Source organism: Convolutriloba macropyga, chromosome 2, assembly GCF_964194025.1.
Source record: "Convolutriloba macropyga chromosome 2, txConMacr16.3, whole genome shotgun sequence".
NCBI classification, from domain to species: domain Eukaryota; kingdom Metazoa; phylum Xenacoelomorpha; order Acoela; family Convolutidae; genus Convolutriloba; species Convolutriloba macropyga.
Genome location: NC_134469.1, coordinates 25,274,420 through 25,289,946, shown reverse-complemented (window position 1 = coordinate 25,289,946; position 15,527 = coordinate 25,274,420). Strand labels below are relative to the sequence as shown.

Below are 15,527 nucleotides of genomic sequence, written 5' to 3'. Positions count from 1 at the left end.
CCAGACATAGAAATGTTTTCGCTGATGCCAAATAAATGATGATTGATGTTTTAGTTGATACTAATTAGACTTTCGTCTTGTAATATCTGTTGTCATTTTGCTTTTTATAAAGCGGTTGTAAGAAAGATTTTGTTTTTATGTCGTAATTTACAGTTTTCTTTCAGTTTTTTGTAATTCGTTATTGTTGTATAGCTAGACAACTAATCCCATTAATATCAAGTATCATTGGTTCTCCAAGATAGAACTAAATATTTATTTTTCTCGCTTACGGTTGCTCTCAACGGCTCCAATTGAGTTACAAAAAATTCTTTCTGGTATTTGTATTTGAAAGCTGATAATTTACTTTTCCTCCTTTTTTGTCTTTCTAACTTCTTATACAGTCTCATTGACGAAGGGACACATCTTCTTTGAGCCTCTTTAAGTGCAAGTTGATTTTATTGGTATAGGTTTTAGCTTTTGTGGTTTATAAGTGATTTTTTTAAATAAAGAAACAGATTGGGAGTTAGATGGGTACTGAAAATTTGATCTTTGTGTTGCCTGTCATGTTTCGTTGTTTTTGGAACAGCAGGTATCATCGACTCTCTTATGAGGCAGTGCTTAAAGTTATCATCGGTTTTGCACTTAAGACAAACTACTCATAAACCAATTTTTATCAAAGGGTAGGTGGATTTTTCACAGTTTTCTGTTATTTGCAATTTGTTGAGAATTATATCGCAAATATGAAGGGTAAATTGCTTCACTTTTTTAAATGAATTCTAGAAGATTTGAAATCTGATAATCAAACAAACTTTTATCAATTTTTCTCATTTTCCAGCACCTTTACTTGTCAGAGAAGAGCGCAATTTTCTTCTTTCAAATTGTTTTTTTCGGAAATTCACAATGACAGCTATGCATTAATCTCTAGTTTTTTTTCAGAAAAGACTTTCTAGGACAGTTGGGACTTTCATTAGGTCCTCTTGCTTTGTATTCTTCTTTTATAAACGATTTGCAATGAGTTGATTCAACATGTTTTCTGTGCTAAGTTGAATAAACTGTTTTTCGATTTTTCATGTAATCATTTAAACAGAAATTAAATTGGAAAACATTCGGATTATATCATCCAATTTTGTCTATGATGTGGTATTTTTCTACTTCATCTTGAAGTACACTGAGCATCACGTTTTTTTTACAGAAGACTATAGTTTGGAGCGTGAAATTAAGAGTTTGAATTTTTTGATCTTGTAATTTGTCTAGAAAAGCGCTGTTTATTTTTCAAAAAAATAATTTTTTTATAAAACAAAAACAGTCTTCCCCGTTTAAAATTGATTCAACTGAAATTTTGATCGTTGCTGATATAAGCGTAGAGAGGAATCAATTTAGTTTTTTATAAGTTTCGTATAGAATGAGTTCGAAGTTTTCATTGATCAATTATTTTTAAAAGTTTAAGTTTTTTTTAAAGTTTCTGAAAATATCTGTTTTAAAAAAATCGAGGTTTTTTATGTTTGGAGCTTTTTAAGTCATTTCTGATAATTTGCTACATAGTCTCTAATTTAAACACAGCCTAAGCTTTTTTCCTATTGATAGATTTTACTTTTTACTAATTTCTGTTTATAAGATCTGTTGCAGCTCCATTATTTTGAGTTTCTACAAATCTTTCGTGAATTTTTTAATTGTTACATTTCTTTTAAAAGGTTTTTACCAATTTTGTGTTTCTTATTTTTTGTTTTTGTATCATACTACAACAATAACAAAAGTTTTTATTAGTTTCCACTAGCCAGATGATGATAGTTAGTTAATCAAATATAAAGGCTTTAATGAACAGGTCTTGGTATTAACAAATTCTTCACCCTTTTCTCCCACATTTTAATTGATTATTTGATTTTTAGATTCATTTGTCATTTTCTATAATTGTTTTATGGCCGGTTCTGGTTGAAAAACGATCACTCTGTAGAAGTATAAAAACGAATCCAAAAGTTTGATATGGTAATTAATCGTTTTTTTACTTTGAAATTGTTTTTGATAAAAATTAACGCGCTTTTTGGTTTTGCTCGTTTGCTCTTTTTCTTTCTTATTGTTATCTGGTCTCATTAAGTACCAGTCGCACATGTGTTCCAGACATACAAAATTTTTGCTGATGACAATTTAAAGTTAAGTGATGTTTTATTTGATACTAATTAGACTTTTGTGTTTTTTTATCTGCTGCCTGTTTGAATTTTTTATAAAGTGGTTGTAAAGAAAGATTTTGCTTTTAGGTTGAATTTAACAGGTTTTACTTTAATTATTATTTTTGTTTATCTTAACTACTAATCTCATCAGCAGCAATTATCATTGGTTCTTCAAGGTAGAAATAAATAATCCATTTGTTAACAAACGCCCCAACGGTCCGATTGAGTTACATAAAACACTTTCTAGTATTTGTAGTGTACAGCTGATGGCCTCCTTTTCTTGTCTTTCTAACTTCTTACAAAGTCTCATAAAGGAAAGGTCACATCTTTTTTGAGCTTCTTTGAATACAAATGGACTTTTTTAGTTTTGTAATTTATTTAGTTCATTTGTGATTTTTTTGAAAAAAAAATATTTCGAGTTAGACGGCTCTTGAAGTTTTGTGCTTTTTGTTGTTTGTCTTTTTTCGTTGTTTTTTAACAGCAGGTATCATCGGCTTTCTTAAGCGGCAGTACTTAATGTATTCATTGGCATTGCACTTAAGGCACACTACTCATAAATCAATTATTTTCGAAGAGTAGGTAGATTTTTCACAGTTTTCTTTCTCTTACTCATTCAGTAGAGAATTATGTCGCAAATATCAGTGGCAAATTGGTTCAATTTGTTAAATGAATTCTAGAAGATTTGAAATCTGATAATCAAACAATTTTTATCAGTTTTACTTCTTTTAATTTTTTTAAAATTTTTTTTAAATTTTATTACTTTTACTTCTCAGAACAGAGCTCTTTTTTCTTCTTTCAAATTCTGTTACAAAAAATGACAATGACAGTTAAGTAGTAAGCACATAATTTTTCTTAATAAAAAATTTTCTAGGACAGTTTAGACTTTCGCTAGGTTCTTCCGCTTTGTATTCTTTTTTTATAACTGACTTGCAAATGGAGCCGTTCGATGCGTTTCACTTCTAAGTTGAACAGATCAATTTTTCAAGTAATCTTTTATACAGAAATTGAATTGGAAAACATTTTGATTTTACCATGAGGTTTTGTCGTATAATGTTGTAATTTTCTACTTCATCTTGAAGTACACTGAGCCGCACGTTTCTTTAATAGAAGACTATAGTTTGGAGTTTGAATTCACTTATCTTGTAATCTGTCTAGAAAGGCGCTGTTTATTTTTCAAAGAAAGATAATGACGTAAATAGGAGCAAAAACAATTTTCTCGGTTTAAATTTTAACCAACTGAATTTTCCATTGTCGCTGATATAAGCGTTGAGAGAAATCAATTTTTTTTAAAAAATAGCTTTGTATAAAATTTGGCAACAAAGAACAAAAAGTTATAAAAGTTGGCAAAATTGAAAACCTTTTTTATACCGTAAATTGAAGCCTTTTTACAGCTTTAAATGAATTAAAAGCATTAAAACAAGGAAAAAACTTTTTCTCCCGAGGATAACAAAAAGTTTAGATTAATGTAAACTAATTTTCTGGTATATTTCTACTTTAAGCGTTCCTTAATTTCAATTGTTTTATCAGTATTTCATTGGATGAATTAAGAAATGTATTTGGTCCAAATTGTTCAGTTTTGAAGAAAAAAGCTCCATTTTCAAGTCAAAACTCAAAAGAATTCCCATTTTAAAGAAAAAAATTTGGAAATAGAAAGCTACTTAATAAAATTTGTGTGCATTTTTGAAAGCATTTGAGTCCTGGATATTTTAAGTTATGATTTGCAGTTCAATTAGTTTTTTATTTTTGAACAATTGAAAACGAAAGCTAGCATTATGTCACCATACTTTTCTTTCTAATAAAATAACTCTCCATTTTTGGCCCTTCATTCCACTTTCGAAGGAACGTATCCCTCTCTCTGAAAATTTTTCCAGTCCCTTTTGCATTTAAGAATGAGACTACCTTCTTTAAGGCATGAAATTCAGACCTAATTTAACTAACTTAGACATTAACCTAATTTAGACATCAGTAAAATCCACAGTAAAGTTGTGACTTTAATCTGTTTGTAGTCATTTTTTTCTGATACAGCTCTGAGCAGCTTTTAATCTGAAGATCAAGATCTTTTTTCTCCTATTTTTGAGTACAAAACCCAAAAAAAGTTGTAAATTATATATATAAACAGTCATTTGATTGCTTCAGTTTTATTATAAACAATTGCGTCATAGCTATATGGGGCGTTATTTAAGTCCGGTTTCTTCTCTGATGTTGGTGGCACAGCAGTCACGTGTTGAAAGTTTTTGAAGACTTTCTGCTTATATCTACGGCTCTTACTCTGTCCATGTCACAATTTATAGTGGCCTGTCGTCATGTTAGACATAAATTTGCTTCATTGAAAATAATGCCTTCAGCCAGCTTAACTCCCACTGACATTTTTTGTTTTATGGATGATTCCAACATGCACGTTGTTATTTGTAACTTTTATTATATGTAACATGTTTTGGCCTTTGAGTTAAATGGGTTATGTGTTAATAGACTACAAGGTAGATCAGGTATAAAGTGCATGCATACAACTATATTAATTACCAGTATTAAGCTACAAAAGTCGGACATTGTGCTGCTGAGTTTCGTTTCTTGAGCATTTTTAGGATAAATTTTCAGGATAAACTTAGCTCTGCGCGAGCCCGTTTTGAGTACAATAAAGTCATCGTGAAGATAAACTGCTCATGAAGAAATTTAAAACACACTTGAGATTCAATGTTCCAGAACTGAAATAATGTTTCATTACTGAAAAGTCTTCTTCGATGCTGAAATGGCCTGAGACTCGAACCCGTGTTTCCAGTTCCCTGCTCTCAAAACTAATGGCAAAAACTTTTGCTCCAAAAGATAAAACAGATGTAATTTTGGAGCAAAAAGTTTTTTCTGTTATCTGAATATTTCTATGTTTCTATGAAGGAGGTCGTTCCGTAATTATGTCCTTATACAATATGATGATATCACTAATAATGTTGGGTTATATCGCATGTCGCCTGAAATCTTCTTTTTCAATTGGTTTAGAAGGTCACGAGATGAAGATTATTGGATTCGTTTAAGACAAACAAAATTTGGTAGTATTATCTTGCAATGTTGAAAAATAGTTATGGATGACATTTTAATGGATACTATGAAGCATTTATGACCTTTTAATTGTAACTCAGAACCATATAAGGTCTCTTAATTAGCAATTAAAACCACCACATACTTCTAATGGTTTTTAGCAAAAAATATAATGGCTCGGAGCTGGTTGTTGGAGGCGAAAAAAAATAAAAACGAAAGGATGAAAGCAATTTTGCGACGGGTTATTCAACTACTGAACAAATCTGTCGTTCAAAAGTGTCAAAACACTTTTTTCGTGATTGAAATGGGAGCACATTAAAAATAAATTTCTGCGGACAATTATTTTAAAGTCCTCAATTTTTAATACATTTTTTCCTTTGTTTGTTTGTTTGCTTAATTTTCGTTTTTGTTTGGTAGAGAGAGTTGGATGTGTTATTGATTGGGTTACGTACGCATAAAAGCTTCCCCTTTGATTTCCGTCAAAATAAAGACAGAAGGTAAGATAAAAGTTTACGTATTGTAATTTTTGTTTTCCCAATTTCATAACCCTTAGTGTGCATCTTAAGAGCGTTCGAAATTCACTTTTGGGAAAAATTGAGATCCGTTTTGAACGAGCTGATCTGCCTTGAGTACAATTTATTTGGGTGCTTTTTGATGTTAATGAAATTTATTCACAATTTATTACATTTTTATCAGGTCGCCAAGAAGCGGCGTGACATCCGCGTGAAATTTAATTTATACCCGCGCGCATAAAATATTCAGGTTCTGTAAATTGGTTAAGGCTCTGGAAAGGACTGTGTGTGTTGGGGTTGGGGTGGGTTGGGTTGGGTGAGCTTATCCGGATATTTGGCGCAGTAATTTCAATACGCTCATTCCTCTTGTGACCTCAAGCATCAACGATGAAATAATATTGAGCCATATTAACCCAAATTTATTACTGCTATTTTCAATCATAACAACTTTAGTTCAGGTTTCTGCGTTTGATCCCACCTTGAAACGCGAACTATACCCCCCCCCCCCCCCCCCACCCACTCACATCGCTCGCTAACGAATTTTGGGTAGCATCGGGAGCTATGAGAATGTTTATACGGAGGCTTTGAGGCAATTTTACAAAACTTTTCAAGGTGGGTTTTTTCGCCAGAAAAAAATTTGTTACATTTTACACAGCAATTACTCGCAAAGGTAGTACGGAATCTATTGGGAAATTTCTGATATCTATTTGACGACAGAATTTCGAATGTTCGATTAGAAAAAGCTAAGTGCCTATTAAAAGTTGAGTTATTTGTGATAAGTTAGTATAATTTACTAACTAAAAGAGATATAAATCAGCGTCACAGTTCTCCAATCTTAGATCTCGGTTGGGGAGTTTTTATAGTCACGCGTATTAAACCTGTCTGTTTATATGGATTGATTTTTCCAACTTTTATTTATGTTTGAGACTTATAGATTATTTCTTCATACAACCACCAAACTTTTTGGCAAAAAATTTATACAATTTTGCATCTACAATTTTCTGATAAGAAAGTTTTGTATTTCTAGCAAAGTTTTTATTTTTATTGATTGATTGTAATTGATTACTTTTACACAGGTAGGTTAAATATTCATCACCGAGAAATTAACCTTGATAGTTAGTCTACTATAAATTGTAACTGACGGCTGCACAAAATAAGGCGGACTAAATTATTTTACCACCAGTTCTTTTTAAACCCTTATCGCGAAAGATAGAAGCTTTTGAACATTTTACGTGTTCATGAGTTCATGTTAATAAAAGTATGTTCATAGTAAAAATTAGAAGTTAATTGCATTATGGGAGAACAATTTTTCCCAGAGCGGACGGGGGCAGGGTTACAAAGAACAAAAGAGCAGGGGGCAGAAAGCCAGACTTAAACCACAATACAACAATTTGGAGTCCTGAAAAGATAGTGTCGCGCTTTTAATCTTTAAGAAAAATCAGAATTAAATAAATAGTGACAGTCTCGTTAATTTTCATTCGCTTTGTTGCGTGATCAATTTGTTGATCATCATAATTGCATTTTTATAGACTGGCTGTGAGATTTCACGGCCGTCGGAAAACGTTTATTTTGTGCCAGGTGAGGAAACTAAGACAAAAATTGCTATAAAAAAGTTGATCAGATCGAGCTTTTAATATTTAAAAAGCTGGCTGATACAAAGATATGTAAAGGAAGATTTAGTTATAAAAAAGGAATTACGAATAAAGATGCTATTGAATTACAAATTCATTACGGGCGTCTACCGGTACCCAATTTTTGAGTAAATTTACTCGTTATTATTAACAGATTTTAGTTTTCCTATGTTAATGCATCGTGTGCGTTAAACAAACTTTCAAACTTCGCGGAGCAAAAGGCGGCGCCCTAATATGAAATTCCAGTCAGTGTTTTTCACTTTTAAATTGGTAGTTGAAAAGTGAAAACTACTTTCCACCGGAAAATATGATTGACGAAAGCACCATCTTCGAAATTTTCCGTTAGATTTCACATAATTTAGGGGCACGTCTCTTGTTTTTACGGATTGGAATCAAGAATCACCTTTAAAAGAAGCCGCATTCAGTTTTAGGTGAATAGGCGTAAAATACCACCAAAATATTACTAGATTTCAAAAAGTAGCGCCGAATAATTAACCAAACAAGAGAAGCATAATCCACAAAACATGAAAATTTAAGATAAGAAAGACGGGAACAAACAAAGTAAAATATCGAAGACACTTCTTTTATTGGTGTTAAAATATGTACTAGAATGTTGAATCAAGAATAAATTTCTCGAAAAATAATTACACTAATTGTTTGTGGAAGGCTTATCATAATTGTTTAATGTTTGCTTCGTTTCAAAATGGAATAACATTTTGTGAAATGTCCCTACAGCTGAACGTAACTAATTTTCGCATTTATTTGATCCAATTTTTCATTTTAAGGCTTTTAATTGATTTTGGAAACATTTTTCACAAAGTTTAATTAAAAGTGTTCGGAATCGACCGTAAGTCGGCGGCGGAACGCGCCAGCCAATTTCTTTGTAAGTTTTCTTTCGGTACCTGTAGACGCTCGTAGTGATTAATTGGATTAAAATTATCACTCTCAGCGCTCATAATAGAATTTTCTTGTCACTGATTTGAAGATGTTAAATATAGTTTGTAAACAAACATTTTTCGAAATGTTTTTCACCATTGCTTTGCTTTACCTTCAATTTTTGCTTAACTTGTTCCAAAGGATAAATTGCCAAAAAACGATTAAAAAGAAAATTTGGGAATTCATGGCCATCTTTTGGTTCTCAAGATAATTTCAAGTCAATATTAGTTTAGGTTTGTTCAAACGATCTAAGTTTATGTGGGGGACAAAAGAAGTTTTCCCTAATTTTGATTTTTGTTTATCAAAATAATTTCACTCGATTAGCTTACTTTGAAGATATTTACAAAAACAACTTCATTATTGCAAAGTTATGAACTGAATGGAATGGAGGGCATCTGGAAACAAATGACCTCTCCAAAAAATCTGACGCCTTGTTTTTTTTTAGGTAGCTATCAATTCCAGTTAAACAAATAATAAAATCGTATCGCAACAGACATTATCAAAACCTTATACTTTTCAGGAGTTGATCATCAAATTTAAAAAACGGCCTGTGTAGTTCATTTTCCCATAGTGGCAAATTGTTAATGAGCAACTGGCATTAAGTGAAATTTTTGACCACAATATTTTGTTTTTGTTGCAACCCACTTTAGTTGGGGAGGAACTATATACTCAAACGGTTTTATGTTCAATCGTTTTTCTCCGATCCAAAAATTCATCATAGAGGTTGGTAATTTTTATCATCAGAGAGCCCGTCCAGCGTAAAATCTATAATTTAAAAGATTTTTGAATTTTGATTTTTCACTAAGTTTTCGAGGTTTAAATTTTTGACTGATTTTTGTTGTTTTTGTTAGCATTTTTTTGCATTTTATTGCATGTTTTATCAATTAACAACAATTTTCAGTTTTAATGTTTGTTTCTATTCATTTTTTTAGCCAATCACTTAGCAAGTCAATTTGATAAATTAAAATGACAAGCATTAAAAACTTTTATGAACTATTTTTGGCTCGGCTCACATCGAAAGCAATTTTGTGAGCTATGTTAATCGCCTTGTTGTTAAAGTAAAATTTATAACTCTTTCAAAATTTCATTCAAATCCGTTGTTAAAAATTTGTTTTTTTTAGAAAATATGTTTGATCGATTTTGGAAAGAGGCGCTTGTAGTTTTCAGAAGTATTTTGTTTCTTTGAGTTTTGAAGTGATGTTTCCCACTTGAACGGGTCGTCACTCGATATGAATTATCAATTATTAAAGAAAGTATTGAAAAACAAATTATGATTGAAGTTTTGTATGTATTTAAAAGCTGATAATATTTCTTGGTCGATGTTGCTCTCAAAATGAATCGCAACGCATGTTCTTCAACGCAATTGCTAATGAATTTATAGCTTAGATCTCACTTCAAAATATGTTTTATCCATAGTTAAATTTATTGGAGTCAATAATCCCATCAAGGTCACGCCCTGCTTTTTGATTTTGTTCGAAATCCGGAAAAATCTTACAATGGCAGGTATATTATATGGATCATGTAAATATGATGAACTTTCATTTCAATTAAAAAGATACAAAAAATTAAATTTTTATCCTATAGTTTTTTCATTCCTTAAATAATTTTTGTCCACAGTTATTTTCAGGCTTTCTCGTAATTTCTTTTCACAAATTGAGCGTAAATACGCAGCGTGCAACACTTCCTGTGACAATTACCCCTCTCAATACTTGAATAAAAACTCTTCAGCTCAACATGCGTTTCTTCACTTCAAAAAACTTGGCGCTATAAAATTTTTGCGACTTAGCATGGCACTCAAAACTCAGTGTACGTATTGGTACTATATACTTTTGCCCCTGGGCATTTTAATCTGCATATTCACCCGTGATCATGCGTATAATAATGGTCATCAACTTTAAACTTGGTTATTCTAGCGTGAATTCACCTGTCTAGAAGGAATATTTTGCAGACTGTTTTCCATTATAATCATCATTATCATGTATGGTGCATTGGCGTCAATAGCGGCAGGTCCATTTGATACTAATGGATCTCTTTTATTCAGAGGGAAATTAATGATTCTTTCAATGAAAAATAAACAACCCGCCGCCTTATTCATCCGGGGGGGGGGGGGGGGGGGGTAAAGGAAACTTGTGAGTGGGCGTCGGCTACTAAAGAATACGAAATTGAGCTGAGCATTTAAGTAACTGGGAATTGTTGTTGGGAGTTAGCCTGATGAAAAATGGGAGCAAAATGGATAATACATACTTTAATAGCAAATGTCGATGATGTATTTGCTTAGCGTCTAAATAACCAAGTTGGAGGAATAAATATATACTTCATAGCTATAGCCAGTTTAGATACCTATAATAAATAGATTTTTACCACAACTGTCCATAAGTCCATTAATACAGTGTTATTATAAATTGATGGATAAGGATAATCGAGTCACCCGATATTTTTGCGGCGACATAGCCCAAAATAGTTTCTTATTTGTTGTTTGTTTGTTTGTATTTAGACCAGCAATTTACTTCTGAAGACACTCACTGAGATGCTACTTGTGGTCATCATATGCATATTTGGTATGTATTACATGCATCTATTCGTTCCATAAATTTCATTATTCGGCAATAAAACTTTTGAAAAAATAAGGAAAACAATTGCATAATTTTCGACCATGTTACTTCCAACTTATTTACATAAACTTTTAACTTTTTTTGCATAAGTTTTGGGATAATTATATACAATGAAAGCAATTCGTTTTGAAATTATTCTGGAATGAGTCAGTAAAGTAGCGCTTCATGTTGAGCTTCCTTTGCTCAATGTTCTCGTAACGAGACATCACTCAGCAGGTTTCGATCTATATGAGTGTCTCCCCAGCGCCAGCGCTGATTGTACCAATGCATTGTACTTTTTCATCAGTTTTTGGAAACTCAAGTTTAACCTAATCATTATATATATATATATATATATATATATATATATATATATATATATACATATACATATATATATATATATATATATATATATATATAAATATATATATATATATATATATATATATAATATAATTGTCTAAATAATATAAATATAATTAAGGAGGCTAGGCTTGTCTACCAATAAGCAAAACTGGCGTCGCTATTAGACAAGCAGTTGACCAATTGAAAGCGGCGTTTGTTGTGTCAGTATCGCAGGCAGACGCTTTATTAGAACAATTAACCGGTGAACCAAGTTTTCCAAGTTTTCAAAGATAACCAAGTTTTAGAGATAACCAAGTTTTCAAAGAAACAGCGGATGAACTGAAGAATCTAGAAATTAGCCAATATACACAACACAAGATTCAGGAGGCACTTGACGATGCTGCTTCTTTGACCAACTTGGTAATCAGATTTCAAATCGGGAGAAAGCTCGTTTGCTCTCACTAAGGTTGCCTCAATCTGGTGCCTGGCTTTCCGCACCTCCAATCCCTAGTCTGGGCCTTCACCTTCAGCCAAATGAGTTCAGAGCTGCATTGAAGTATCGGGTTGGTGTTCCGTTATACATTGAGGAACGAAAACGCCCTTAGTGTCAAAACGGCAGACTGGACAAGCTGGGTGATCACGCTTTAGGCTGTCATGGTCGGGAGGATATGATATCGCGGCACGATAGAATGAGGGATAGAATACTTGCTGCTTGCTCGACCGCAAATTTATCACCCGTCTGCGAACAGAAAAATTTGATTCCAGACAATAACTCAACGCCAGGAGATATATACTTCCCAGCTGGTCAGCGGGACAACCATCTGCGTTGGACGTAACCACAACTTCCACACTGCAGCCCAGTCTAATTTCAGATGCGGCGAGGAGGTGTGGTTTTGATCTGACAAATGCTGAAGATAGGAAATATGAACAATATGCAAAAAAATGTGGCTAAATAGGTATCCACTTTGTACCACCTGCTTTTGAATCTTTCGGGGGCTTCTCAGATTTGGTTCGGAAAAAGTTTGAAACGTAAAGCCTGGCTTGCCGATAACCGAAACTTTCAACCAGCTGGTATATCAATTGTCTACAATCGGTTATCTCAAGGAGTCTTAGTGATTTTAATGAGAGGTTCAGCCACAATGCTGATCGCCAGAGATCCCCTGTTATGAGACTCATTCCTGCGACAACACCCTCAGCCCACAATGGTTAGTTTACAGTCTTGGCTCACCCAAATTTAATTGCCCAGTTATTGCTCTGCGCGAATTTATTTGTCACCCAATGCGTGGGGAGAATGCTCATTTCTTCCGTTCAACCTGATTGTGTGGGTCGATGATGACAAAATTTTGATGACCCAAATGTGAGGGTTTCTGGAAACAAATAAAAGCCAAGTACTCAATTGCGTGGGCACCATGGTGATATGTGGGCACAAGGCTGATCGCAAGAAAACTTTCTAAGAATTGAGTGAATTTAGAAATGATTTCAACCATGATTAACCCAACCAAATACCACATATACAATAACCATATACCTTAAATTTATGTTTTCCAATTATAATTGTTAATTGTAGCGGCAAAAACGGGTCTTTTAAAAACGTGAATTGGCTCAAATGTAATAAACACAAGTAGGCCCTGCTCCACCAGATCGTTATCGTTTTTCACTCTTCCTACTGCAGAATAAAATAAGTCAAAAAAATTCTTATACGACTTTTGAGAAGACATTGAGGACAACCTCACAACCTAACTCTCACTTACATTTGAAACAGTCACGCAATGCAGAACATGGACATTAGAACGATTCGAAACTGTCTTCTTTTTAAAAAAACTCCAGAAAATTGGTCATCTCCTTAAACTGATGGTTAAAAACTTGAAATAAAATTTTCAAAACGATAATTTCCCAATGCTTGACCACTTTTCATAACTCTCCTAAGACGAGGATTGACATTGATAAAAGAGCGCGTCGCCTTAATTTTCAAACGTCTTTTGAAACCTTTTCTAGATGGAACAATGACCAGAAAAACTAAACGGTTTGATTACAGGTTTCTAAAAAAAGATCGAAACTAAAAAAAGAAAATGACTGCAGAACAAAAAAAAGAAAACAGAACAAACGTAAAAGATTTTCATATCAAAATAAAGTACTGACCTTTTCTTTCCTGTAGAGATATCCTTTGGAAAATATCTTTTGCTCTCAATTTGAAAAATTTCAAACCAACTTTTATGCTATCCGCAAACAATTATTCACTTTTGTTTTAAAAAACTGGGAGATTTGATAAAACAGATTATGCTCAGACATAAAAATCTCCGTCTGTCTATCGCAAAATATGGATTTGGACTCAGATATCAGAAAAGATTCCATTATGTGTCAATAGAATACAGACTTTTGGAGCAAAAGCTGCTCAGAGGGATGTAAGAGTCATGTAGCTATACTGAAATTGTCTTGAATTTTACTGAAGATAATATAGCTTACATAGAATAAAAAAATTGCAAATTGTTCCGGCTCCACAATTTGTTGCGGCTCATTTTTTTGCCTGCTGTACCGTTCTATCATTCCATGGATTGATTCAACCAATCTTATTGAAATCAACCAATTTCTTTTGACTTAACTTTTGATGAAAGATTTCTCTTTCTGAATGCAATTCATAAACATAGAAGTCACTGTGTGCGTGCATTTCTTGTGTTTTTTATGATTATGTAGGTATTTGTTTGTTGTGTCCTTTTTTGTATTCGTGTTTTTTGTTGTATTTGTTCAGTAGAAGACAGACATTTGAAGCAAAAGCTGCTCAGAGGGATGTAAGAGTCATGTAGCTATACTGAAACTGTCTTGAGTTTTACTGAAGATAAAATAATTTACATAGAATAACAGTTTTTTGCAAAAACAATCTGCCTCAGCAATTTGTTTCGGTTGTTTTTCTGCTTTCTGTGCTGTACTATCATTCCATATTCATTAAAATTAACCAGTTTCTTTTGATTAAACTTTTGATGAAAGATATATTTTTCTGGTTACAATTCCTAAACATAGAAATTATTATGTGCAAGCGTTTCTTGTGTTTTTTCTTTTTTATGATTATGTAGGTATGTGTTTGTTAAGTCGTATTTTAAATTCTTGTGTGTGTTAATATATATATATATATATATATATATATATATTAATATATATGTATATATATATATATATATATATATATATATATATATATATACATATATATATGTGAGTGTGTGTGTGTGTGTACGTGTATAATAATAAAATAGTTCTCGAGTTTATTCCATTGCTTGCATTTATAAATTTACAAACAACAAAAAATAACCCAAAGGACATCAAAAGGTCGCTAGACCTGTCAAGTGATGCCTTTTAATTCTTCTCAAAGTCTACTTATTTGTTAATTCAAACCCTCTAAAATCATATTTTACCCTGGTAATACCACTTTCCAATCAAACTTAGAAAACCCTAAGAAATTGTTTAATAAGAATGCCAATTTTACAAAAAAAATGCAGCTCGCTTTATTCCTTACCAAAAAAGGTTAACAAAAAATCTGTTATCTATAATAAATGAGTCTCTAAAACAATGTAAGAAGTTTGCTAAATCCTGTGCACTAAATGAGCATAATTTTTGAATATTACTTTCATTCATTTTAGTTAAAACATTATATAAGCGTCTTAATCTATTTATGAGTGACTTGTTTCTTTTCTTCGTTTGCAAATATTTTGTTTTGACAAGATGAGTTCTTTCATTTAATTGGATATTTTCTTTAATTAATTCCGGAAATGAGTTATTTAATAATTTGCTTGGATGTTCATGGCGGAGAATCCTTGACAGTAATTTTATCCATTCATATATGTGTAACTCTTTAACAGAAAACAACTTGTGTTTACTTCGCAGTTCGTCAATGCTTTGGAATCTCTAAGCTGAAAATATCAAACGAAAAATTCTGCTTTGCCGACACTCTAATTTTTGAAGATCGCTTTTATTGGCCACTCCATACAACAAAACCCCGTACTGTAATACTGGTTGAACGTAAACTTTGTATAATCGGACTAGTATGTGCCTTTTGAAAAAATTTTTATGCTGGTAGATTGCCGCTGTTAATGAATTCATCCGACTAAATATTTTCTCAATGTGTGATTTGAAGCTCAGTTTACTATCTATGTATACACCCAAGTACTTAATGTGGTCGACAAATTCGATGCTGTACTCATAAATTTTTATTTCAGGTTTCTCATTAGTAGCTCCAAAACTTATAGCCTTGCATTTGTCTCTATTTATTGCTAACTTATTTGATTCCATCCAAACTGACACATTTTTTATTGTATCAATAATTCGATCATTCACCTTTCCGTA

General features: G+C 32.3%; 1 protein-coding gene across 5 annotated transcripts in view; it reads left to right on the top strand.

Moving 5' to 3' along the window:
• The window catches only part of LOC142358567 (neuronal acetylcholine receptor subunit alpha-9-like), a 172,847-nt gene that overhangs the window by 129,997 nt on the left and 27,323 nt on the right, over positions 1-15,527 (top strand). For 4 of the 5 annotated variants that reach the window (XM_075409976.1, XM_075409975.1, XM_075409978.1 and 1 more), the window contains one exon: positions 10,748-10,811. In XM_075409976.1, the coding sequence (XP_075266091.1) occupies positions 10,781-10,811 (31 nt within the window). In that variant the 5' untranslated portion in view covers positions 10,748-10,780. Of the gene's footprint in view, positions 1-5,587; positions 5,672-10,747; positions 10,812-15,527 lie in introns of those variants that run through there. The other variant, XM_075409977.1, reaches the window with a different exon arrangement.